This window comes from Rhinatrema bivittatum, chromosome 1 (assembly GCF_901001135.1).
Source record: "Rhinatrema bivittatum chromosome 1, aRhiBiv1.1, whole genome shotgun sequence".
Lineage (NCBI taxonomy): Eukaryota > Metazoa > Chordata > Amphibia > Gymnophiona > Rhinatrematidae > Rhinatrema > Rhinatrema bivittatum.
This window is the reverse complement of record NC_042615.1, coordinates 651211711-651239376: the sequence shown is the minus strand read 5'-3', so window position 1 is coordinate 651239376 and position 27666 is coordinate 651211711. Positions and strand designations below refer to the sequence as shown.

The following is a 27666-nucleotide window of genomic DNA, read 5'->3' as shown; positions in this document are numbered from 1 at the left end:
GTTAAACGCCCTCTAGCAGGAGGGAGGTCTTTACCTGCCTGAAGCAGGGCACTCTTTGCTCTGATGCTGGTGGCAGGCAGTGGGTAAGTCCCTGATGTTTGTCGCTGAGGCTGACCGCTGCTGCCACCTTGTCTATATAAAAAAGGAGGACATTGACAGCGGAGCCCTGATGGAGAAGTGAAGTGTCTGGGCCTCTGTGCAGTTATAAGTGGTGACATCAGCAGGGCACTCGTTACTCCGAGGGGGGGAGGGGAGGGGGGGCTATAGCCGTAACCAGGGCTAACGTGCGTTTGGCTCCCCTGGTTACAAGTGCAGGGGTCAGTGATAGCTGAAGGACAGTTTAGAATTTCAGGATCTGAGGCATCAGTTAAGCGCCTGAAGTCAAATGTATCAGAAGTGCTGTAAATGCACTCTGACTTCAAGGGCCTATATAAAGAGCCTGCGACTCAAAGCTAAGGAAGCAGGACACAATGGGGGCGTGGAAGGCAAGGGGCCAGGGGAGGGGTGGGGGCAGGTAGAAAAGGGAGAGCCAGCATGGGCGGCCAGGCACAGAGCAGCTTCATCTTCCCTTGTGCAGCATTGAAAACATAGTAAACGTTTTGCGGTTCAGGTGGCTGAGTAAGTTTAAGGTTCTGTGCTGGCCAGGCCCATGCTGGGGCTGTGCATTTCCAGGCCCAAGCGGGGGCTATGCATTTGGGAGCAACCGGTACAGCTGGGGCTCTGCATTTCCAGGCTCACGCTGGGGCTCTGCATTTTTCTGCCAGGCTCCGGCAGCATTAGAAACATTTGTAGCGTTTTTGCAGTTCATGTGAAGGAGGAAGCTTAAGACTCAGGAGGGGAGGGGGGAGTTCGGCAGAAGCAACATTGAATACATTTCAGGAGCTTAGGCAGCATTTCAGCATTGTAAAGGTTAATGTTCCTGGCAGGCATGACAGGGCTGGGAGCAATCCGTACAGCATTTCAGCTTTTTCTTTTTGTGTTAGGGCTTAGTCTTTCCTGAATCGGGGTTGGAAAAACAGGGCACTCCCTTTCTTTCTGCTAGGCACAGCATAGGGTGCAGCCAGTTGACTAGCACAGCCGGCAGAATTTTTCCCTTTCGTTTCACTTTCGAAATCAGGTAGCCAGGCATGGCGTTCTTTCCTCCTTACTTCCGCTTTAGCTGGAGTCTGCAGCTTGCTCGTGAATGGAGCTGAACGGTTCAGCAAAGGTATTTAATTCTTTCTTTATTTGTAGAGTTTTATATACCGTTATTCGGTAGAGCCATCATAACTGTTTACAAAATATGCAATTATCATACAAAATATGCAATTAGCATACAATCAAATGGAGTTAACATGGTAGTTGGGAACAGTAGAGTATTGTGAACAGTAAACATTTTTTCTTAGTCGTTGAATAACAATAGTGAGGAGAGCATTTTCAATGAACTTAATGAATCAAGTGAGAGCAGGAAGGGGTGAAAAAGGAGGGTACATCAGGAGAGCATGAAGAGGAGGATTATGCTTGCGAGTTTTGTTGAGGGCTGGGATGATCAGGTGTCAGATAGTTAGAATAGAGTTTGCGGAATAAAAATGTTTTAAGGTCTTTTTTAAAATGTTTTCAGGATGTGCTAGGTCCTCAGTTCTTTAGGTAGGGTGTTCCAAATTTTGGGGGAGGCAATGGAAAATGCTCTTTCTCGTGTAGTTCAAAGATGAGCGTCTCTTAAGGTAGGGATGTTTAAGAATCCTGCGTTGTTAGAGCGTAGGTTTCTTTGTGGGTTTTGGGGGGTTATGTTTAAGCCTTTTAGTCCATGAAGGTCATCATTTAGGATTTTATGAATGATGGTCATTGATTTGTAGGTAATTCGTGCAGAAATAGGTAGCCAGTGAAGAGAGGATAAAATGGGTGTTATGTGTTCGTTTCTTTTTTTTTCCTGTAAGGATTCTGGCAGCTGAATTCTGCAGTATTTGGAGTGGTTTGAGGGATGATGAAGGGATTCCAATAAGTAATGAGTTGCAGTAATCGAAGGTGGAGAAAATAAGCAACTGCAGGACGGTTCTGAAGTCAGAAGAGTTGAGAAATGGCTTTATATGTCTTAGGGTTAGTAGCTTGTGGTATCATTCTTTTGTTTTATTTACAATGTGGGATTTGAAAGAGAGATCAGCATCGATGGTAACTCCAAGGTTCCTGGTATGGGTGGTAGGGATTATCGTTATCATTTGTTTATCTAGTATTGTCAGGGGTGGAGGAGTTGGATTGGGGTTTTTATCCATGAGTAAGATTTCAGTTTTGTCAAAGTTGATTGAGTTTCAGGGAGTTTAGTAGATGCTTGATGGAGATAAGTATATCTGAGGTTTTTTTGTATGCGTCTTCAATTGAGTTTTGTACGGGAATTAGAAGCTGAATGACATCAGCGTAGAGGAAATGTGAGATTCCATGATCTTTTAGTAGTTGGAAGATGGGTAGGAGGTATATGTTGTAGAGGGTAGCAGATAAGGCTGAAGCTTGGAACTCCAGTTTTGAGGTCAATCATTTTTGATGGGGTGTTGATCACTACTTGGTATGTACGTTCAGAGAGGTAGGACGAGAACCATTGTAATGTAGTACCAGAAAGGCCAATATTTGACAGTCGTTCTAACAGTATATTGTAGTTTACTGTGTCGAAAGCGGCTGAGAGGTCAAGGAGTATGAGTAGGTATTTTTCACCTTTGACAAAGCCTCTGATGATGATGTCATTTAGGGAGATGAGGAGAGATTCTGTATTTAGGTTTTTTCTAAATCCAAATTGGGATGGATGTAGGATGTTGTTTGACTCCAGATAATCTAGTTGGGTGTGTACAACTTTTTCAATGGTTTTGGCTAGGAATGAAAGGTTTGATATGGGGCAGTAGTTGGTGAGGATTTCTGGATCCAGGTTGTTCTTTTTGAGGATTGGTTTGATGACAGCAGATTTGAGGCATTTGGGATAGTAGCCTTCGGTCAATGATAAATTGACGATTTTGGTGATGGTTTTAGCAATGGTTGGTTCGATTGTTTTGAGGGAGGTTATTGGGATGGTGTCCAATGGATGGTTGGCTGGGTTCATTTTGTTTATAATAGTTTTAATTTCAAGAGTGGAGGAGATGTCGAAGTTTGACCAGGATGAAGTTATCATGCTGTTGAGTTTGTTGTTCTGGTTGTTGGTTATGTTGGATTGGATGAGATGAGCTATTTTGTTGTTTAAGTCCACAAAGTCGTCACTTCCATGTTTGGTGCATGTAGAATCTTGGGTGGTTTTGGTAAGTTTTTGAACTATTATGAACAGCATTCTGGGGTTATGATGAAATTTGGAGAGTTTATTGGAGAAGAAATTCTTTTTTGCATTGTTGATGATATTTTTGTATTGAGTTAGATTGTTCCAATAGTTATTTAGTGTGGTAGGGTTTTTGTTTTTCTGCCATTCTTTCTTTTTTTCTGAGTAGACGTTTGGCAGTTCTGATATTTTCATTGTACCATTGGTTGTTGTGTTTGGACTGTATATATTTTGTAATGATGGGATTGATGTTGTCTGCTACTTTTTTTGTGATATTCAGCCATGATAAGATAGCATTATCAGCGTTAGGTTGATGTTTTTTAGTTCTGATTGAAGAGTTTTTTGTAGGAGATCTGTGTTAAATGGTGGACAGTAAGATATTATTTTTGGGGTGCTTTGAAGTGTTTTTAGGTTGAGGTTGGTGAGTAGTTTAGCTTGGATTAGGTGATGGTCAGACCATGGTATTTCTGTAGTGTGAGTAGATTGATTTCCAAATTTTAGTGTTGATAAAGATGAGGTCAATTGTGTGGCCTGCTTTGTGAATTGGAGATTGGATTATTTGTTCAAGATTTAGAGCTGATAGTGCATCAATGATCGTTTGGCAGGTTTTTGATTGGAAGGGTAAGTTGAAGTGTATATTGAAGTCGCCAAGTAAGATGATGGGTTTGTTGAGGGAGATGTTGTTTATGAGAAATTCAATTAGAGGTGAGCAGTTTTTCTCAAGTGCTCTTTGTGGAGAGTAAACGATGCATATCTGAAGTTTTGGTGAGTCATATAAGGCAATTTCAAAAGGTGGAGGAATGGTAGATGGACGAAGTTTTAGTTGAAGGTTTTTTTTAGATATAAGCATTAAGCCTCCTCCTTTTTTATTTTTTTCTGGGAATTGATGAGATGTTGTAGTCCTGGTTGGATAGTTGGTTTATTAGGACGGAATCTGTGTTTTTTAGTGAGGTTTCCGTGATTGCAATGAAATCTGGTTTGCAGTCGCTGAGTAGGTCATTAAATAGAGTGATTTTTTAAATTATTGAGCGAGTATTGATAAGTATAAATGAGAGAAGCATATAGCTTGAGAGTTGGATGTGTGTGTTTTTGATGGAGGTTGGCTTTTTTACATTGTGTAGAGGTTTCGAAGAAGAATGTTTTTATTTGTGCTGAGAGTTCCTTAGAAGAAGTGGGAGGGTTGATTGGAGAAGAGATCTTGTTCATCTTCAATTTTTTTTTTTTTTTTTTAGCGTTTGGAAGGAGCGGGAAGAGGAAGGTAGGAGTTTGGGGTGGGTAAGAATTATGGGCTGCGTGCAAAGGGGCCTGCTCCTTTGGATGTGCTCCTTTGGCACGCAGCGCCTGGGGTGAGTGTAAATTTAAAATTTACTCACCCGGCCCCTCCGGTGACGTCAGAGTGCTGGCTTAGCTGCAGGTCAGGTGGTGTAGTTGCCAATCAGAGGCCTTTCTGGAAGGCCTTGAGTATTTCCTTGTCGCCTGCTGTGATCTGGTGGGGGGAGGGGCATCCCGCGGTGTTCCTTCAATTCAGGCAGCAGCGAAAACTGCGATAGTGATCTGCCTTCTGTGAAGCCCCTGCGGAGCTTGCCTTTAGCGTGCTGGGTGAGAGGATAGTCAGTGCTGGCTGAGTCCCAGAGAGATGGTAAGTTGGGACTAGCTTTTTGAACGGTCCTCTGGTGATATGCTTAAAGGGCCAGCAGTCCTGTATTTATTATTATACGTTTAATTGTATTATTATTGCTTATGTTTAAGGGCCAGCGGCCCACAAATCTGTGTTTTATTGCTTCTAAAGTATTTGTTTATAGGGCCAGCGGCCCCATGGTAATTGTTTTTTCCGCTTATTATTTATGGTATCTAAAAGGCTGGCAGCCTGCCATACTATAGGGCCAGAGGCCCTGGTGTAATGTTAAATTCACTAGAGTTCTAATTAATTTATTGCATCTTGAAGATATAAACACATATTTATATATATATATATAGAATCGAGTAATTAAAGACTAGTGGCAAAAATATGTCTACCATTCAGCCAGGTTATGTTAAAGCCAGGTAATTTTAAATTGCTGTTGCCCCTTGCAAAGGGCCATATGTACTTAAATTTATTTCGGCTAGAAGTGTTTTGTTATAGGGCCAGCGGCCCCATGGTAATGTCCCCTGTTACATTACTAATCAGTATTTAGGGCAGCTAAAAAGGCTAGTGGCCTGTTTATTCTTTTAAGGCCAAGGGTCCTGGTGTAATGGGTATTTGCATACGTAGATATAAGTTTGGTATTTTAAGGATTAGCAATACATAGGTATATATGTTTAAAGGTATTATTAAATAGCCATCTGGTATTATTAAATAGCCATCTCATATATTGCATATATAGCATATACCGATCCCCCCCCCTCTGTTGTATGAGGTATCATGTACATTATAATTGCTAGCGTCCTAAAAGAACAAAGGCCACCGCAGTGCAGTACACATTATGTGTTTAAAGGGCCAGCGGCCTGTTTGCAGTGCATGTCTTTGTATGCTGGGGTGGCAGCACATGGCAGCAGCCGTTTTGGGGAACAGCACAGGACAAAGGCCACAGCAGTGCAGTGCACATTATGTGTTTAAAGGGCCAGCGGCCTGTTTGCAGTGCATGTCTTTGTATGCTGGGGGGGGGCAGCACATGGCGGCAGCCATTTTGGGGGGGGCAGCACATGGCGGCAGCCATTTTGGGGGGGCAGCACATGGCGGCAGCCATTATGCCAGTGATCATTTTGGGGACTGCACTTGGAACACAGGGCGGCAGCCAGGTTGGGGAGCAGGGTTTGACAGCTGCCATTTAAGTCATGTGGGCCGCATGGCTGCAGCCATATTACCAAGGATACAAATAGCAGGGGTTTAAAAAAAAAAGGTTTATCAATTAATTTTAACTTTGCAATGCAGTAATAGTCAGTTGGGGGATGGTGTCTACAAGTCTGTTGCAGTCTGGGAAGCTGCAGTCCTGGTGTGAACCCTTGAGCCGAACTACCCAGAAGGCTGAGTAGGTCGGGAGGCGGAGCCATAGGCAAAGGTCTTCACCCGGGAACCAGGAACCCCCCAGGAGGAGCCCGTAGGGTCCTAGAACCTTGGGACTTAGGAGCACAGTAACAGTCTCAATAGAAAGAAGTCTTGGGCAAGGAGTAAACCACAGAGTCCAGTAAGCAGGGAACAGGAAGGCCCGGCGAGAGCGGGGCGGTCTGATAGAGTCTCTAGCTGGCTGAATAGAAGCAGCCTGCGAGCAGGCCCGAGGTCTGTAGTAAGCCGTGGAGCGGAGCAGATAGATAACAGGAACAGAGTCTGTAGCTATAGTGGACTATGACCTGTTGAAGGCAGGACTGGAGTCAGTAGCGTGCAATAGAGCTGGAACGGGTGGTGAGTAGGAACGGAGACGAACCCACGTCAGGCTGGCAGCCAGTAGAAGCAGTCTCAGGAACAGGCAAAGGTCGGAGGCTGGCGGCAAGCAGGAGCGGAGTCGGGCACAAGCTGAGGTCAGTGGCAGGCGGCAGGCAGAAGCGGAGTCAGGAACAAGCTGAGGTCAATGGCGGGCGGCAGGCAGAAGCAGAGTCAGGAACAAGCTGAAGTCAATGGCGGGCGGCAGGCAGAAGCAGAGTCAGGAACAAGCTGAGGTCAACCGGAATGCAGAACAGAAGAAGCGCAACTAAGAACTACCAACAGTAGCGACCCTCGTTGCAAGGCAATGAGAAGGCAGGCGAACGCTGGTTAAATCAGGCTTGGGGCGTGGCGTCGTTAACCCAGGCGGGGCCAGACTTCCGGCGGCCATGCGTCCATAATGCGCGTCCTTGCGCGCGCGGCAGCAGCGAGATGATCTGGCAATGGCGGACGCCCTGAAGGCCTAGCGGAGCCGCGGGAGCGGCATTCCCCCCATTGGAGGTGAGTACCAAGCACAGCAGACAGAGGGGAAGCGGTGGAGACCGCAACAAAGTCAGCGGTCAGCAGCAGCAGAAGGGTCCTCGGCACATCAACAGGCCCCCCTCGATGTAGCAGGCTCAGAAGGTTCGGCTGTGAGAGACCGAGGTTAAGAACAGGATAATCAAGCCAAAAGCGAGCAAGCAGACCGCAGGGCAGTGCAGGCGCAAAAAAACAGGGGGCATCCAATACTGCAGCAACAGCATCCAATACTGCAGCACCAGCTGTAAGTGACATGGATCAGTGGCTGTTAGAAATTAAAAAGCATGTAGCTGCATACGGAATGGAGTGGGTAAAGCAGTGCATGGCGGGGTCTCCCCCTTCATCGTCTCACGGACGGGGCAAAGGTGCTTCGTCTGGAGAGCCCGAGTGCTCACCAGGAGACAAACTAGTGCAGGATATAACAGCTCCGCAGGGTCGGTTGTCAGCGTTACACAAGAGGAGCGCCAAAGCACAGCAGCTAGGGGCATTAGCGGACAAGAAAAGGCATCCTGTGGGCCCCAGAAAAGCTATTAATTGGCCCTGATGCGTCACTGGGGCATCCACGATGGTCTTAGGTTGCGGGGAAGCTTCACCGGCCCCCGACCCATTAGCTACAGCTTCCATGGCTCCTAGCACAGAGACTACTTCATATGACAGGGGACGAGGTAAGCCTTCGAATTGTGATACTTTTATTGTCGTCTGATTGCAGTGATGCCGGAAAGGTGTTAGCCAAGTCGCTTTGCTTTTGTTCTGTTCTCTCATAAGAGGGAAGAATGCAAGACAAAGTGGTTCGGCAGCGGTAGTCTTGGGTTCTCATCTTGTGAATGAGCATGAGAGTAGTGGGCAAGTGGTTACTGAGGCAGAAAGGATCCCTATTACTCAGGCTACCCTTTGCCTGTCAACCCCACCCTCGATTCCGGTGCTGCAATCAACAGTTTATTTATTTATTTAGATTCTTTCTTTTTTTATGCCGAAGTATAGCGAGAAGCCTTCACTCCGGTTTACATTGAACAACTTCATACATGGAAACATTTAATAATATAGAATATAAACATAAAACATTAGTATTATAATTAACATCTCAGCTAAAGCAGAGTGATAAGGAACATCATTAGATATCATAACTATAGCAAGTATCATATACAAGGCGAAATACCAATGACTGAGGTGGACATCAAGTTTAGGCTGTGAATGTTTGCTTAAATAGCCAGGTTTTAAGTTCTTTTTTAAAGGATTTGGTATCCCTTATTGAGCTTAGATATGTTGGTAAGGAGTTCCATTCTATAGGACCAGCTATAGAGAAAGCTCAATTTCTGGTGCTAGATAATCTCGCATCTGAGAGAGGGGGTATGATTAGCTGTAATTTATTAGAGATTCTTGTTGATCGTGGTGGTTTGTGTAGTTTAATCATGCAATCAAGAAGAAAGTTGTTATCTTTGTATATTTCATTATGAAGAATAGATAATGTCTTGTATTTGATTCTTTGGGAGATAGGTAGCCAATGTAGATTCATCAGGGTTGGTGAGATGTGGTCAAATTTCTTCTTTCCAGTGAGGACACGTGCTGCAGCATTTTGCAGTAATTGTAGGGGTTTAAGAGTGGATTTAGGGAGTCCGATGAGTAGAGCGTTGCAGTAGTCAATACATGAGAAGATGAGTTTAATAGTTTGCCAGCCTTAGTTCATACTCCTCAGTCGCCAGTAGACGTCAATCCTTCCCTTAGCCCCCGCCAGTTTGGCTTCTCAAAATCCAGCGCCACAAGTAGCAAGCGATGTTTTATGTGGGGTCACATCCTTAGCCCACAGTGTGCCAGCATCAATTAAAGAAAACATATAGAAGCGGGATTATATTGATGTATTTTCGCTCCTTATTACTGATATGGAAGTTGAGCCAGAGAAAGGGGGATCAAGTGAGGTGAAAGAAAAGAGACCCAAAGTGGCCAAGAACATTCAGAATTGGATCAGGGCTTTCCACATTTTCATGACCGTGATTGTGGAATGCGAGCCTGAACGTTCCCTTTTCCTCATAAGATACATGGACACCATCATGATAGCGCAGAGGTGGGGAGGTTGGGCTTGGCTGAACTACGACATTTGTTTTCAGAAAAATATGGCCCAAAACCCCGCCGTCTCTTGGCAGCACAGATTGATTGACCTGTAGTTGGATGAGATGACTTTACAGAAGTCCTCATGGACGGATAGAGCGGTTCCTTCATACAATTATTCGAGAGATAGGGGCTCATACATGAGAGAGAGAGGTTCATTTCAGGGTGCGGGGAGGCGGGACACTTGCAAACAGTTCAACGCTGGTCACTGCATGTGGAAAACTGTAAGTTCAGACACATTTGCTCCACCTCCGGTTTTCAGTGCACACCCGGCCATTCAGTGTTGCACCTCCAGAGATCACAGACAGTTTTCAGCAGCAGCAGGGTGGGGACACTCGGCTGAGTTCATGGGCCCCAACCCCAGTCAGCTTTGAGGAATGCGCCCATGGCTTGATCGCTATCCTTACCAGGACGAGGCTGAGCGGATTTATACTGGCTTCATGCACGGCTTCTGGATCCCTAGTCAAATTATAGCCCCTATTATGCTGGAACCCCCTCCAAGCAATGCACGTTTAATAGTGATGCATGAGGAGAGGGCAGGGAAAAAGTGCAAGCTGAATTAGCTTTAGGTAGGATAGCGGGCCCCTTCCCTTATCCACCTTCGCCAAATTTGGTATTATCATCCTGGGTATGGTTCCCTAAAAAGAGCCGGGACGCTTCCGGCTGATAAATAACCTGTCTTCCTGCCTGGTAATTCGGTCAACGACCAAATTGACCCTCATTATGTGCGGTGTCGTACTCCTCATTTGACGTGGCAATTCAGATGATCAAGGAGGCAGGACCCGGCGTGCACAGGGCTAAGGTAGACATAGTCTGCATTTTGCCTTCTGCCGGTGCACCCAGACTCCTTCCACTTGCTGGGTTTTCATTTCAAGGGGCAGTATTATTTCGACCGCTGCATGCAGATGGGCTGTTCAATCTCCAGCACATTGTTGAATTATTCAGTTCATTTTGCATTGGGTAATCGAAAAGCATGCGGATAGAAGGCAGATAGTGCACTACCTCGATTTCCTGTTAGTGGGGAGGAACGGCGCCGACTGCTTTAACCTACTGGTCATAGCAAAAGAGGTAGCTAGACACTTCGGCGTCCCGTTAGCTGAAGAGAAAACGGAAGGACCAGCTACCACAATTACCTTCCTTGGGATTGAGCTGGATGTGGTAGCCCAACAATCCAGGTTGCCTGAGTTTAGTGTTTAAGCTTAGGGAGGCAATCTCTGAAATGCGCTGCCTTAAGAAGGCCACCTTGAGGCAGTTCCAGTCCTTGATTGGGTTACTTACCTTCGCTTCAAGGGTGATTCCTAGGGGCAGGGCCTTTTTTTACCCAGGTTATCACTTGCTGCAGCTGGGGTGCGTGAAAAAACACCACCGTCTAAGGGTTTCCAGTGCAATTAAGAGTGACCTGGTTGTGTGGGAGACCTTTCTAAAGGACTTCAATGGCGTTGCATTGTGGCAGGACCCCCTAGGCAGAACATGAGTTGGAGTTATTCACAGATGCGGCAGGAGGCGCTGGATTCGGGATTTATTTCCATGGAGCTTGGTGCGTTGAGTGGTGGCCACATCCGTGGTGCCGGCACAAAGTCACCAAGGACTTAACATTCCTAGAGTTATTTCCGATTGTGGTTGCTCTTCTTATCTGGGGAGAGTCACTTGTGCAGTCTCACATTGTGTGCAGATCCGACAACATGGCTGCGGTGCAAGTGATTACTGCACTGTCCGCACGCACTTTTGAATCGAATGCTCTCATCCGGCATTTGGTGCTCATGTGCTTGCGCTTCAATATCACCTTTAGAGCGGCTCATGTCCCAGGTAGACTCAATAACATTGCTGACTCTCTCTCTCCGGCTTGCAGTTCACAACATTTCACAGCCTAGCACTGATGGCAGACCATTACCCGACCCCCTCACCCGAGGTGTGTGGCTACTTGGCCCTCCGAACTTTGGAGCATGATTTTGGGGTCCTTGTCGGTGAACACGCGGAAGAGCTACCTCTTAGCGCTTCGGGAGATACTAGATACAAGGCTTGAAGAGGGAAAACTGACCCGTCGCATTCACAGGTCCAAAACAGATCAATTGAGAGCAGGAGCGAATATCACCCTCCGTGAATGGTATTGCGAGCCCACTTGCCCAATGTGTTGCACGATAGCATATTTGCAGATACGGTGTACAACATATGGAGGTCCGCTGTTGGTACATGGGTACAAGCATCTGGGGTACCATTTACGAGATACCAGTTTTGTCAGGTATTGCAAATGGCTTTAAAATCCTTGGGTCTGGGCACAGAGGGCTATTCGTCGCACTCCTTCCGCATAGGGGCGGCGACAGCGGCAGCTAGTTTGGTGAGGTCATGGCAATTGGCAGTTGGCACTCTGGAAGGTTCAGGAGATATGTTAGGCCACCGGGCTATTTTACATATAGCGGGTAGTCGGGATTATTGACCCTCCCCGCTTCATGTGTTTCTTTTCTCTTGCTTTAATTTGCGCAGATCGTGGGTGGAGGATGTCATTTGCGTGGATGATTGGGCACTCTTATGTGCGGTGGGCACATAGGAGGGCCCTGCAATACCCGACAGGGGAGCACCTAGGGATGGCACCTCAGCGACTGTTTTTGATTTGGAAAGGGATTCCAGGGATGTTGTGGGACCAGTTATTACCGACTGTTGGAGGTACGCAATCGCAACCCTGACACTCCTTCGGCAGGCGTCATACATCTTGGCGGTAATGATATGCCTCATACCAAAGCGTCTCTCTCACCCAAAAAATGCAGAAAGATTTAATGGTATTGCATAGCATGTTCCCGCAGTCGGTGATGGTCTGGTCCTGCATCACCCCTCGCAGAATATGGAGAGGTGAGCGCTCTTATTCAGCAATGGAAAAGGTTAGGAAAGATTAACAAATGGATGGGAAAATTCATGTGTGTCTTTGGTTTGTCTGTTACACACGAATTTATAAATGAGTCCAGGGATGTTTTCGACCTGATGGTGTACATCTATCTGACGTCTGCTCGGACATTTTAATTCTGATCTGCAGGATGGTCTTCAAGCGGTGTTGCACCTTATGGCCGCAGCCCGGTTGGGTTGTTGGGGGGTCCCCGGTAAGCAGTGTCGCTACTGGGGAACCATGGCATGGTGACTGGCAGAAGCGACAACCCCCCCCCCCCCCCCCCCCTGCATTTAGGAGAATCGAACAGGCAGTTCGGACTGGGCAAGCGGCCTAACAGATCCGGCACAGTCCCTCGACGCTTCAACGGCCAAGAGGGAAGAAGAAAATGCTGGGGCAATTAGAACAAACATTCCTGACTTTCATGGTCGGGTCGCCGGACACTATGGCTTTAACGGCCAGGTGTCAAAGGACAGCTCCACGGCTTATATGGCCAAGGGGTGTGAGCCCGCCTCAGATGACTTTTATACTTACCACATAGAAGCGGGGGGGGCTTGCTGGTCACTAATTTAGTTACGAGTTGTTATGGTGTTTTGTACAGTTATGATGACGTTATTGATATGTTTGCTAATTGCTGATTATTCAATGTCTATGGGCTGCGGCCATCTTTGTCCAATCAATAAAATCTGCTTTTTGGAAGAAGTTATGTAAATTGTGCAGTATTTGAGAAGTGGGGAGGGGGGTGTAAACGCAGCCTTTACACTGCCCCACATTGTGCAGATGAAAAGAGGGTGTTTCATATGTTTTAGGTTAAATGCCCTCTAGCAGGAGGGGGGTCTTGTCCTGCCTGAAGCAGGGCACTCTTTGCTCTGATGCTGATGGCAGGCAGTGGGTAAGTCCCTGATGTTTGTTGCTGAGGCTGACCGCTGCTGCCACCTTGTCTATATAAAAAAGGAGGAAATAAACAGCGGAGCCCTGATGGAGAAGTGAAGTGTCTGGGCCTCTGTGCAGATATAAGTGGTGACATCAGAGGGGGGGGGGCTATAGCCGTAACCAGGGCTAACGTGCGTTTGGCTTCCCTGGTTACAAGTGCAGGGGTCAGTGAGAGCTGAAGGACAGTTTAGAATTTCAGGATCTGAGGCATCAGTTAAGCGCCTGAAGTCAAGTCAAATGTATCAGAAGTGCTGTAAATGTACTCTGACTTCAAGGGCCTTTATAAAGTATAATAAGTACTTTTTAGTAATGAAAGGGCACTCACACTGATAGGAAAGAATGAGTAAGTGTTTGTAGGTTCCTGCTAAAGGTGACATCAGCAGGGCATCAATAATAACAATCACAATCACTCACAATCTAGCATTGATTCTAATAATTGCTGTGTTAACACACGGTACAGCAACAAAGTTTACCATTCATAAAGTTTTCAATAGTTCATATTTAATTGTTAATACACACACAGCCCTTTATTACTTTTATTACTTTTTTGCTATATACACAATTGTATGTTTTCTATTTTTTTATTTGGTATTTTCTGCTTATTTTTCATTTTATTCTCAGTCTAATTTGCCCTTCAATAATGGTTACACTATGGCACAACACCAGCCCATTTTTTAATACATGTTTATTTTTGGCGTGAAAAGTAGCCATTTAAACAGCAGTCTGTAGTGCGCAGATCTCCATTTACTCAGCGTTAGCCAACCTATGACACGGCGATTCCATTCTCAGTATGTCTTGTATTTTATTATGCGTTACATAGTGCAAAACAGTTTATTCCTTTCTTAGATTTAATGTTTCAGTGGGTTTATTATAGTGAGCGCATATTTATCTGTCTGTTATTTACTACAGTCATCGATTTGTATATGCTGTCACACGAGTCTCCATATAGGTTCCAGATTTGTGCATCTTTGAATGGTTTTTCAGCGATTTGTATTCCTTCTCCCCAGGTTCATTCATAGCTTCTGTTATTTTATTTTAATTTGACTAATTTGTTCTTTACAGCATGGCACAATACCGGTCCATTCTTTAAATAGCAGTCAGTAGCGCGCTGGTCTCCATTCATTCAGTATTAGTCAACTTCTGACACGTTGTTTATGTTTTTCAGTTTCTTATATTTTAAATGGTTTCACACAGAGTATAGTAGTTCACTCTTCTCATCACAGTAGCTCATAATTCTCTGTTTTTTATTACTGCCTTCAGGCTTCATATGCTATCCCACGGGTTTGTACACACATTGGGCCGGATATTTAATATCTAAGCCTGATTTTATAACATGCGCACAGCTGCGCGCATGTTATAAAATCCGGGGTCGGTGCAATTCCCCAGCCCGGGAGCGATTTCGGAGGCCTCGGCCACGTCCCCGGGGCGGAACCATGCCCCCCGGGAAAGCCACGAACATCGCGCTGCCCCCAACACGCCCCCTAGCAAAGCACGCGCGTCCCGGGGCTTGCGCGTGTTGCTAGGGGGCGCGTAACCCTTTAAACCCCGCGGGATGCGGGGTTTAAAGGGTTACGCGCATAACTTATGCGCGTAACCCTTTTAAAATCTACCCCAGTAGGTTTAACAACTCTTCAGGATGGGGTGTGTCTCTTTCATGTGATCTCCACTTCCTTTGAAGCGCTCTGAATTCTCAGTTTTTCAGAGTTCATCAATAATAGCAATTACAATCACTCACAATCTAGTATTGATTGTAATTACTGTGTTAACACGTGGTACAGCAACAAAGATTATATTTAAACTTCCCTAAATTACATCTTACCTTTAGCAGCACCTACAAACACTCACTCATTCTTTCCTATCAGTGTGAGTGCCCTTTCATTACTAAAAAGTACTTATTATACTTTTATAAAGGCCCTTGAAGTCAGAGTGCATTTACAGCACTTCTGATACATTTGACTTCAGGTGCTTAACTGATGCCTCAGATCCTGAAATTCTAAACTGTCCTTCAGCTATCACTGACCCCTGCACTTGTAACCAGGGGAGCCAAACGCACGTTAGCCCTGGTTACGGCTATAGCCCCCCCCCCCTCCCCCCCTCGGAGTAACGGGTGCCCTGCTGATGTCACCACTTATATCTGCACAGAGGCCCAGACACTTCACTTCTCCATCAGGGCTCCGCTGTCTATTTCCTCCTTTTTTATATAGACAAGGTGGCAGCAGCGGTCAGCCTCAGCGACAAACATCAGGGACTTACCCACTGCCTGCCACCAGCATCAGAGCAAAGAGTGCCCTGCTTCAGGCAGGACAAGACCCCCCCTCCTGCTAGAGGGCGTTTAACCTAAACAAACATATGAAACACACTCTTTTCATCTGCATTAAAGCACACATCACCCTGCCGGCTTTGCCAACATAATAAACAAAACAAACCTGCCTGGAACAGCACTGGGGCTTTCAAAGCCCTCTCTCCCTTGTCCACACTCCTCCCTACAAGTGCAGCAGTTGTTACACAAAAAAATAACCTCAATGACAGCTCTACTTTAAAGAAAATATTCTTGCTACCCCTGGAACTCTGCTTTTGCTTGTCCTGCTCCAGTCCCAGGTAATTATTCATTTTTATTCTATTATTTATTTATGTTCTTAATACCAATCGCATCACAGTTTGGCCCATGTCACTTTTACCAGCCAATAAGGAATGCTGCAGCATTTTTTAAATTAGTGTTATTTCTAATGCTGTTTTTTTCCCGTGGTTTTTCTGCATCAGGGCTTTAATGCAGGTTTTGGTGCATTTTTTTTTCCTATTGCAGGTTTTTTACATGGGAATATTATGTATTGTTTTATTTTTGGGCCTTTGACCCAGAAAGATTTAGTTAACATCTCAGTACAGAGTAGAGAACTACAAAGGATTTCATTTAGAGACCCTCATAGGGGTCTCTGCCCCTGAAACCGAAAGAACTGGGAGAATCAGTCTTTGGAGAATCTTTGACCTCAGGTATTTTTCTAATCTTGGGAAGGGAGAACCATTACTGATTAGGGGACCCCATTCCCTACTGGGAGCCTTATTTCTATTGCCTTGTGATACGTATGTGAGCTCTTGGCTGTGGCATGGTTGACGTAGCCTAATAGGTGAACTCTCTAGCTCCACACCGACAGCTGGTGGACGCACTCTTACAAGGACTAAGACTAGGACTTCACCTATACTAACCCTGTGCCCCAAAGGATGAGTCCTTGGGTTCCAGGGGCTGGCAGGGCTTAGGCGAGGGTCCTATAAGGAGCAGTCGGACAAAGTCACGTAGAAAGCCGAGATCAGGGCATACAGCAAGCAAGTGGTGTCGAGGTCTAGGCCAAGGTTGGGGCAGGCAAAAGGCAGGCAGCCGATACAGTAGCCATTTGCCGCTGTGCTGGGGAAGTACGTGCCGGCCGTTGGCCGGTGTGCGCAAGTTGCTTCTGCTCCAACGGAGCTGTAAGCAACAAAACAAAAATAACAAAATGTAGGAGAAAGGGTTTAGGGGGTGGTGAGGAGAGGAGAGGGGAAGAGAGAGAGTACGGATAGGAGGGTAGGAAGTTCCCTCCGAGTTCACTCCTTAATTGGAGCAGACTGAGAGAGAACTCGGGGAGGCCCGATTGCATTGCCACGCGTAATCTTATAAAATAGCCCCCCCTTCCCCCCTGCGCGCGCCGCCTGCACATGCATGTGTGGATTATAACATCCCGTGCTCATTTTTGCGCATGTTATAAAATTGCGCGTCCATGTGCGCGTGACTAATAGTGCGAGCACATGGACGCATGCATGTTCTTTTTAAAAATCTACCCCTTAGTTTTTTTCTTCAGTATGTATTGTTTGTACACATGTATACACTTTATGATTCTTATTTTAAAAGTTTATTAGAGTGAAACTGAGTAGTAATCTACCTTATAAATGGGCCCTGACCGACGGCCCGCAAATGCGCAGTAGAGCACAGCTCTACTGCGCATGTGCGGGCAAGGACGTCGGTCTCGGCCAGCGTCAGAAAAAAAAATGGCGGCGTCGGGTGGCAGCAGCGGTGGCGTCGGGCGGCGGCGAACGACGACGAGGAGCGGCGGCAGCTGCGGCCAGTAGCGAGGGAGGGAGGAGAGAGAGAGAGAGGGGGGGAGGGATTGAGTGAGGGGGAGGGGGAGGGACTGAGTGAGAGGGAGGGAGGGGGAGGGGAAGAGTGAGGGGAGAGGGAGAATGAGGGAGAGGTGAGAGACAGGGATGTGAGTAAGTGGAAGGGTAAGAAGTTTTGGAGCAGAGAAAAAGGGAGTGGAGGAGGGCTGAGGGAGAGGGGATGGGATTGAGAGAGGGTGGGGAGTGACTGAGGGAAGGGGAGGGAGGTGAGTGAGGGGAAGGAGGCAGTGGGAGACAGAGTAAGACTGAGGGGTGGGAAGGGGGTGAGTGACTGGGGGGAATGAGGGAGAAAAAGTGTAGGAGGGTGCTGCGAAAATGGACCGAAAACAAAAATGTAATGTAGCCCGTTGTGACGGGCTTAACGGCTTGTTATAATTAATACAGTGAATTTATCTACGCAATCTGATTTTATTACTATAATTATCCTTTAGTCTGTTTTCTCGGAAAACACCTTCAAAAGCCAGTCTCTCATTTTCTTTCAAAAACATTCTCCATTTTAAGGAAAAATGAGATACAAAAATTATTTTTTAGCTCTTTGTTGCCCCGTCTGTCATCAGTGAAAAAGCACAAAAACAGAAAAAATAAAAATAATTGCAATAATTAAATGTGATTTCAAAAAGTAACATCTATAAAGACAATTTGAGAATAATCTCCACTTTGAAACCAGACCAAAAGACAGTCTAGGAATTCTATATTTTGGGTATCAAAATCCAAAATATATGTCAGTATTTAAAATAAAAATGTAACAGGAATGAATGAAACTGAATAATTTGTAGTTCTGAATCTCTAAATTTAAAATAGCCCAAGAAATGTATCTATACAATTAGCTTTAACTACAAGCCCTTACAAAAATGGGGGTGTAATGCATCTGGTATCATTAGGATATATCAACAATTTGAATACATTTAAGTTAAAATCAAATTCTTTATCACTGAATTACATTATATTTTATACTTTTCACAAATTAAACCTTCTTTGCTGTCTTTCAAAAAACGCTCACAACTTGATGGAGTGTTTTGCATGAGGTCAGTCTTCATTACCCAGCTATGAGCAGGTTGGTGGTGACTGGATGAGGCTGTGGGGAAGAGTATTTAAGTGTGAAAATTATCAGATGATTACCCTAAAAGGAAAGAACTGAGATGGAGAACTCAGAGACAGCAGTTAAAGGACTAGGTCAAGGCAGTTTCTATGCTGTTGAATAGCGGAAGGTTCAAATTTATATTAAGGAAGCAGCCATGCTGGTGAGTAGGAGCGGCAGAACAGAGTTGAAAGTCAAAAGGTCAAAAGTAGAGGTTAAGTTCAAAAGAGTGTAGCTGATCAAGAGGCAATAGAGCAGAGATGAAGGTCAAATTTGTGTGTTATGGAAGCAGCTGTGCTGGTGAGTAGCAGCGGCAGAGCAGAGTTGAAGGTCAAAAGTAGAGGTTAAGTTCAAAAGAGTGTACCCATTATACTACTCCTGTCTTTGTCTGCCCTGGTTCCTGCCTGCCCTGCCTTTCCTCCACCTTGGACTGACTTCTTGTTGCTGATCTAGCCTGACCTTTGTTGTTGCTTGGCTTGATGCCTGCCCTGACCTCAGCCTGACTCCTCTATGCTTGAATCCCTGCCCCATGAGCACCACCAGTGAAGTCTTGCCAGCCACCAGAACCTGCAGGCTTAACCCAAGGAGGAAGTGGCCAGTCAGGCAGAAGACACTGCACTGCCCAACTCGAGTCCTGTACAGCTCCTCCCCGAGTGTTATCTTTAACTGATCTGCACGGCCATGACAAGAAGCTACCCATCTCCTTTAACTGCTGCTTGCTAGCATGGTGAGAGAACAATCTAACTTTTAATTCAGAGGTCTGAAGTTACCTTTAGTTGGGGTAGATAGTTGGGATTGTTCTGAATTAAATCTGTGCAAACTGTGATCAATAAGTTGTAGTGCTACTGTAGAAATTGTGAACTGGCTTTAGTTTTCTGAATCACCTACATAATCGTTATATCAATTGATTATATTTTAATTGATAAAATCTCTTAACTTTAGACAAATTGAACGAGTCCTTGCTCTGATTAAAATGAATTCTGATCAACCATAGCCTGAGTAATAAATTCATAAATAGTGCACATTATTGAGGTTCCAGTATCAATAATTACTCTCTTATTAGTGGAGCTACATTACCTACATAACCCCTGAGATGCACATAACTTTTTTTTTCACCAAAAGTTAGACTTTTTTGAGAATTGCTATATGCTTACTGTATTTGTGAGTGAAGCAGCAGAGCACTGAATTGGACCATCAGCTATACGTTTCTATCTTTTACTAGGGAATGCTTACTAGTCAAGCCTTACTGCAGGTTGGCAGTCATGGTTGCTGAAGGCCATTTCTGGCATGCGCCACCAAGAAAGATAATCACTTTCCAACGTTTGCTGTCTTCAAGCAAGACTTAACAATGTGTTTATATTTGTTCTGTTGAAGATTGTTGTTTTGGCATATGAAAGTTGTAAGATGAGTAAAAAGAAACCTGTAAAACGTCACAGGCAGTTTGGCATTGCCAGAGGAAAACCAAGGAGAGTTGGGTTTGGGGAAGGGCATAAACAGGAATTACCTTCTGAAACTGGCACAGAAAACTTAGTGCTGCCAGGTCCCACCTATGGCTGTTCCTACCCCATCCCCTAGCACATTTCCTATAGTGTCATCCAGCACAATCATCATCTTATTACTAGGTGGATATACAATTGCCAACTGCATAGTTTTTAATGTAATTCAAAAATTTGAAAAGCACTATTAATTTTGATATGGGCTCCTAGTCATGCAATTGTCTGCCCTGGGAGTTATCCAGACCTTGTTGATTTGAACAGCAATAAAATCATTTTGGTTTTTTTTGGACATATGCAGTTTTACCTTTGAAACCTAATGGTTTGTTTATACAAGACACACGTTATAGGCCCTTATAATTAATATATTCCAGGAACCACAGTTGTAATCAAAACTTCAAAATATTAGTGAACCCGGTATAGTTTTTAACACTTCAGATAGCTACACACTATGGGGCGGATTTTCAGAGCCCTGCTCGCGTAAATCCGCCCAAAACCGGGCGGATTTACGCGAGCAGGGCCCTGCGCGCCGGGAAGCCTATTTTACATAGGCCTACCGGCGCGCGCAGAGCCCCGGGACTCGCGTAAGTCCCGGGGTTTTCAGAGGGGGCGTGTCGGGGGGCGTGTCGGGGGCGGGCCCGAACTGCGCGGCGTTTTCGGGGCGTGTCGGGAGCGTTCCGGGGGCGTGGCTACGGCCCGGGGGCGTGGCCGCGCCCTCCGGACCCGCCCCCAGGTCGCGTCCCGGCGCGCAGGAGGCCCGCTGACGCGCGGGGATTTACGCCTCCCTCTGGGAGGCGTAAATCCCCCGACAAAGGTAAGGGGGGGGTTTAGACAGGGCCGGGCGGGTGGGTTAGGTAGGGGAAGGGAGGGGAAGGTGAGGGGAGGGCAAAGGAAAGTTCCCTCCGAGGCCGCTCCGATTTCGGAGCGGCCTTGGAGGGAACGGGGGTAGGCTGCGCGGCTCGGCGCGCGCCGGCTATACGAAATCGATAGCCTTGCGCGCGCCGATCCAGGATTTTAGCGGATACGCGCGGCTCCGCGCGTATCTACTAAAATCCAGCGTACTTTTGTTTGCGCCTGGAGCGCAAACAAAAGTAGGCTATTCGCGCTCGTTTTAAAATCCGCCCCACTGTTTGTAGGACCATGCCTCACAGGGTCTAGGTATATTTAACCTGACACTTTCTTGTGGGTTTCGGTCCGTATTAATTTGAAAATTTTTGCACTTATTTTTTACAATTTTTTCATTTTTTTGTTTTTTCAATCTTCACACTGACTCTCAGCACATTATTATCAAGCTGCTGGAAACTTCAAACATAGTCCCGTATCAAAGAACTTCAAAAGTCACTTTTTATAACCAGAAAGTAATTCATTTCACAACAGTACTTATCCTGTTGCGATTCCAAGCGGGGATCGCTGTTATAAAGAATGATTTGATATAGCAGTTCAAGACTTCTCTCCATCTTGTGTCACAAAAGAAAATTAAAAGTTTCGTCCCCCTGAAGCAGGACCGTTAGAGCGTGGGTCCGAAACGCGATCGTGTCGGGGCGCTACAGGATAAGTACTGTTGTGAAATGAATTACTTTCTGGTTATAAAAAGTGACTTTTGAAGTTCTTTGATACGGGACTATGTTTGAAGTTTCCAGCAGCTTGATAATAATGTGCTGAGAGTCAGTGTGAAGATTGAAAAAACAAAAAAATGAAAAAATTGTAAAAAATAAGTGCAAAAATTTTCAAATTAATACGGACCGAAACCCACAAGAAAGTGTCAGGTTAAATATACCTAGACCCTGTGAGGCATGGTCCTACAAACATAGTGTGTAGCTATCTGTTTGAAGTGTTAAAAACTATACTGGGTTCACTAATATTTTGAAGTTTTGTTTATACAAGAGACAGCATGGGGAAGTAACTTTCACACTCTTTGTCACTGTGCAAGAAATCATTTGAATACCAGTGGCATTTTGAAAACAAATATTATAAAAGTGCAATAAGAAAATTATATAGCATTTATCATATTTACAGGACTTTCCAGTGAGCTATCATGATTTTGTTCAATGAAAACGGAGAAGCAATGCCCGTCACAATGTGTTTTGTGAAGTTGCTGAAAAGGCAAACCTGCTGTGTCTGTTTTTATCTGCCTGAGCTCCAGCTTCCTTGCCAAGCAGCCACACGGTACCATGGACCCAAAGGGCAGAAGATCAGCAATTATTTATTCGCTTTAGACCCTTCACTGCCCTTTAATAAACCCTTAGGTTTATTAATATACTTGTACTATTTTGTCCTTTAAATTTTTATGTATTGTAATTTTACTTATATAAATGGATTCTTCTCTAGAAATGTTATAAAGACCATTACAATAGATGCTTGTTTATAATAAATGTCAGTCAAAGTAACTTGTGCAGTTTTTGTTATAGCAGTCAAATTTTGTTTTTATAACAAAGCCTCTTTATAACAGATCTGTTGACCACTAAGCCTATCGTAAAGAGGTACCACTGTAAGAATATAGACAAATATGAATTATGGAATATGTTATAAGAAAATCACCATAGATAAGTACAGATGATTCCTTTATAGTGCTAATGACTAACTTAAGATCAAGTTCGGGCACTGGCCCAGTAGTAGCTCATTAACAGTACTGTGCACTGCAATGAGGGAGACCCTGCTTTTGTTCCTCAGACCATGTGGGACTGGAGAGGTGGTGAAAGGAATGTTCACAACTCCTGGAGAGAGGGAGTCTGGACCATTGTACAGCAATGACACTTGAGGGTTCATATTCAGCTGCTAGGCAGCTGGCAAATTTAGCCTGCTAAACTTGACAGGCTAACTTTGGCAGGATATTCAGGGCACATAGCTGACAATCTTAAAGTTAGCCGAATAAGTTTATCCAAGTTTAGCCAGTTTATCATAGGACAGCTCTACGGCATAACCAGTTAGCTAGGCAAGCCATCTGGCTAACTCTGAATATTGAAGTTAGCTGGATAATTTATTCAGGTAATTTAACTCTACCCAGAATGCCTCCAGGTTATCCAGCTAAGTTTTGTTTGGGTTTTTTTTTTTTCCTGGCTATTAGCCAGATAACTTGGAGGCAGTCAGTGGGAATTTTCAGATCCCATCATTTGTCTGGTTAAGTCCAAATGTAGCTGGACAAATGTTGCTGAATATCAGCCTCTTAGTTCCACTTAGAATGCAAGCATACCTTACTCTGGAGAAAGCTGAGATTTATGGCCCTTGGCCAAGGACATTTTGCTGCAGTGGTTGGGATAGTTGAAGGGGGTGTTATATAATATGGGGGGGAGGAACCCAGGTAGCTGCAAAGGAAGGCTTATGATGTCATCAACTAATAGAGGCTGATTCTGACAGCAGGAGGAAGCCACTGGGCCAAACATTGATTCGGAGCATGGTCCATGCTGGGTGGTTTGGTGGATTTGGAGTTGTTGTGGAATATGTGTCCACAAATCATTTCCTCCAAGCTACTTTCAGATGTGCTTTTAAATATTTAAAGTGTGGTTTGTTTTGTTTTTTTTTCCCATTTTGTTTTCAGTTATCTAGAGAACATGAACCAAAACCTCACAGTGGAAAACACTACCAGAGAGGAAGAAGATTTATCCGTTTGTGTGGGTAAAGTGGAGGACATAAAGAAATCCAAACGAATAAGCGCTGTAGTTAATGGCAGAGAAATAGTAGTTTTCTACCATGAAGGAAAATTTTATGCTCTGGACCTTCACTGTTACCGTAAGTTTTACAGTTTGCAGCATTTTTGTAGTGAATGTAACACTGTATCCTTCAACTTTTGCATCTGATTCTATATTTGAATTTGTTTGCAGATGCAGGGGGACCTTTACATCTTGGAGAAATAGAGGTAAGTCACCTTGCAGATTCAATGTACAATTTTAGCTAGATGATTATTATTGTTATTATTGGGTGCAGTTTTCATGCCCCGTGGGGAGCTTGCAGATCCTCAGGCATACCTGCCAGTTGCTTATCAAAGGAAAACTCCCTGCATATTTTCCCTTTTGAAATTTTGAGGCCTGCGGGAATGTACACACAGTCATTTCAACTGCTTTATAGCGGGTGCAAAGTAAGCATGGTAACATACATGTGGGGATTTCAAAATTAAATCACCATGCATACTTTAACTCCCTCGCTGTGTTCTTTTTTTGCTGCCGAGGGAAGGGTCACTTTTAGCATGGGGAATTTACCTGGGCACTTAAACATTGCTACCTTGGCAAATTCCTTTGAAAATCATTGCCAATATTTGCAGGCTGCAACCCAGGATCTTACCCTGAGGATGGTCAGAATTTGCTGATTCCAGCAGACTCTCTTCAGAATCCTTGTCTTGTCCTGGAGAACCCTACAGGCTCCCGCAAATCTGTTTCTTATAACTTCATTCCAGCTGTGATAATTTGTCATTTCAAAGATCTCAATTAGTCAACTACTTTCATTCTCCTGCAAGAAACAGTCATTAAATTTTCTGAATGTTTGTATTTTTTTTTTTTTTTTGTAATGCAGGATATTAATGGTCAAATCTGTGTAACTTGCCCATGGCACAAATATAAGATCACTTTGGCAACAGGTGAAGGATTATATCAGGCCATAAATCCTAATCTTCCATCAGCTTCAACAAATTGGTGCTCGAAAGGTGTAAAGCAGAGGATTCATACTGTAACTGTGAAAAATGGCGACATCCACGTTACTCTATCAGATACAAATATTAGTTTTGAATCTGACTACTATGCTGATAAGTACAAGAAACCTGTACACTCCAAATAATTGAAATTATTTAGTGCCTCAAACTTTTTTGGGACTGTAAAACAGATTAGTGTGCATTAACATATACCTGCAAGATGGTTTCACATAACACCCACGTGTGCATAAGAGTGTTGGCCGGCCTGGTGACTCAGGTGGTAAGTGCTGTGCACTGCCATGTGGAAGGGCTCAGTTTGCTCCCTGGGTCATCCGGGGCTGTGGAGGCCACTGCAGCATCTCCAACCCCCAGGGAAGAGGGGAGTCATGGTCATTGCTTAAGGGTGACACCTAGTGGCTAGATTCAGGGCCTCTCATTTGCAGAATTCTAGGAGGAGGCCTGGTGCACAGTCCCTGGTCCAGGAATATTATCACAATAAAAGGACTAAAATGCAGTTTGGGAGGGGACGTAAACTTGGGTATTTGTGAATGGTAAAGAAGGCCCATGGTGCCAGATCCTAGCCGTGGTTCTGATTGAGCTGGAAGTACCAGGAAGCTGCTGGGTGGAACAAAGACCAGTGAGTGTGATTTTAAAAAGCATTTACTCCAGTAAATTGGGTTTTACAAGTGTAAATGCACTTTACTCAAGTAAGTGAGTTTTTGAAAATTGCTCCATTATATGCTATTGAATTGTCCATAGGATTTACTCATGTAAGTGCACTTTACATGAGTAATTGGGTTCTGAAATTTTTGCTACAGTAGTATATTACATTTACACACGTAACGCATTTGAAAATTTTCTCCAATGTATTCTGATTCCTATAAGCAAGGTAAGAAATGTTAATGATATGAAATAGCTAAAAGGAATCGCCCATTGTAAAGATTTTAAATCCTAGAATCATCTCACTGCATACAATAATGTTTAGAGCTTGTCTGATTTCTAACATTGTTTCCTTACAAATTGATATCCTGCATATACATGTCAATTTTATGAACAGATCTTAAATGACAATTACAATATATAATTTCCTAATCTAGTTCATCTTTTGTCAGTGGCCAATCCTGTTTTCAGGCTAATGTAGCCAGATTGCCAAATGTTTAAAAATAATGTATAAAGAAACCTTTCCTGAATCTAATAAATGATTCCAAAATGGATGCAAAGTGTTCATTTCTTTTTAAAGCCTCATTGACACAGTTTTAGCATGCTAGCTTGAATTTCCTGATTAACTCTTTAAGTTTCATAAATAATTGAGAGAGATTTGAAATCTTTAAGATAAATATTTTATAATTAATTCCTATTAGAGTCCAAAAATAGGTCTTATTTGTCATAGTTGCTTAAAGAAGTAAATTGGAAGAGCTTTCGCTTTATTTAAGGATGTTTTGATTTCTCTGTTGGAGGGATGAAATATAAAATACATCCTTCCTTCTGTTCTCTGTTGGGAATAGTTTTATGAAGACATGACATGCTCGCCTGTCACAATGTGTGCTTATTAAGGGGCACCTGTTATTTCTTACTGTTGCATTATTACATTAATTGCAATGTACTTATATTGCAGATATGGCAGTTTAGCTATTTCTTTTCCAACTGTTGTAGCTCTGCTCTTTCTGTTTAGCAGATATTTGTTTTAATGATGTCCCATTAGGTTGTAAATATTTGATTATTTGTTTGTATCAGTGCATTTTTTGAACTGTTTATTTTATTTTATATTTTAAATGTGTATATATGCTATGTAACCCACCCCGAACCTTGGAGGGCACCAAATAAAAGTAACTTTAAATAAATAGTTCGTCAAAGCTACTTACACAATTTGTAGAAAGCCATTCCTCCATTTTCTCTGGTTTTGTGGTGGTGTTTGGCACACTTATGTTTTTGTGCTTGATTCCAGCTGCAAACAGTGAGCAAGCTCATGCAATGGAAGGACCAGGAAGTATTGGGAGAATCACTACAAACTTGGTACTGGCACTGTCTAGCAAGGCTTACATGGACCTAGGAAGCTGAATGTTCTGGTAATAGATTTGATAGCTGTTTGAATTGTTGCAGGGCTTGGTGGTAAAACATAAGAGGTGCTAGGTGGTGGATTAAGAATGGAGTTTTATTTACTCATCTTTGTAGGATGGTAGATAAACCAAAGGGGAAGAGTACTTAGCTACTTTCCTCTGTTGTCTTGGAATTAGATGCTACTTGAGCTGCGAACTGAGCTTAGTTATTTAACATTTAGAAAGAAGTTGAAATCATGGCTTTTCGTTAAATTCTTTGGAGACCGATTTATAGTGAGAATGCACTTTGGAATTTTCAATGCTGTGTTGAAAGGATATTGGTTGGGGAATTGGGGTGAGTGGGCTTGTGTTAATTGTATTGTTGATTGTAAGTTTTAATATATATATACTCTGTCATTTGGGGCAAATATATTTTTGTAACATGCCAGGAGCCTGATAGGAAGGGCATTTAATCAAATATAAATAAAACAAAAAGAAGTGTACTCCCATTCAGCTTCATGTGTAGGAGTGCATTATTGTGCTCTCAACGTATTCCCCTTCTGGTAAATTAAGACCAGACCTCCAACTTCTATCTAGGTTGGCATGGCTGCCTACATGTCTCTTTGAGTGTGCCACTGCTATATGCTCTCTATATACCTGTCCCAGTGGTGTCTTCCTGCTAGCATCCAATTTCTCAGGGCTATGGAGTGCCTGTCACTGTGATGTCACTGTGGCTTCCTGCTGTAGCCTGAATGATTCTAGTGCTCTCTTAGATGGTCCTAGCACTGATTGTTTCCATTTACTGCAAACTTCTCATGGGTCCTGCCTGTCAAGTGTTGGAACAAGAAATCGACAGGACCAGCAACCTTGAAAATTGAGACATGGTGCTACACCATACAGCTTCAATCCCGCAACTTGCAATACCATGGCTGCTGTAGTCTCCTCTGTGATACTAGGTCACAGACAAATAGCTACAACCTCTAACGTGTTGTTGCTTTACTTTGTACAAGAACATTAAAAAAATGATTTGGATACGATGTGATATCCTAAAAGCAGCTACACTCCTATGACTGACAGCTGGGATATATCCTTGTAGTATGGATAGGAATAAATGAGTAGACTGGAGGGACCAGTTTGGTCTTGTTCCATCTATGATTTTATTATGATTAAGCAGTGTAGAATGGTGGCAGCACATTCTGTGAT

At 44.1% G+C, this 27666-nt stretch overlaps 1 protein-coding gene across 3 annotated transcripts; it reads left to right on the top strand.

Moving 5' to 3' along the window:
* The first annotated feature begins 532 nt into the window (after positions 1-532).
* On the top strand, positions 533-25641 carry RFESD (Rieske Fe-S domain containing). Of its 3 annotated transcripts, XM_029573060.1 has the most exons (5): positions 533-1207; positions 18770-19043; positions 23345-23535; positions 23628-23662; positions 24313-25641. In XM_029573060.1, the coding sequence occupies exons 3-5, from the start codon at positions 23358-23360 to the stop codon at positions 24571-24573; spliced, it is 474 nt and encodes a 157-aa protein (XP_029428920.1). In that variant the 5' UTR covers positions 533-1207; positions 18770-19043; positions 23345-23357; the 3' UTR covers positions 24574-25641. The 3 variants fall into 3 exon arrangements, with proteins under 3 accessions (XP_029428920.1, XP_029428910.1, XP_029428900.1); XM_029573050.1 differs by lacking the exon at positions 18770-19043; XM_029573040.1 differs by lacking the exons at positions 533-1207; positions 18770-19043 and adding an exon at positions 13031-13054.
* Positions 25642-27666: the final 2025 nt, after the last annotated feature.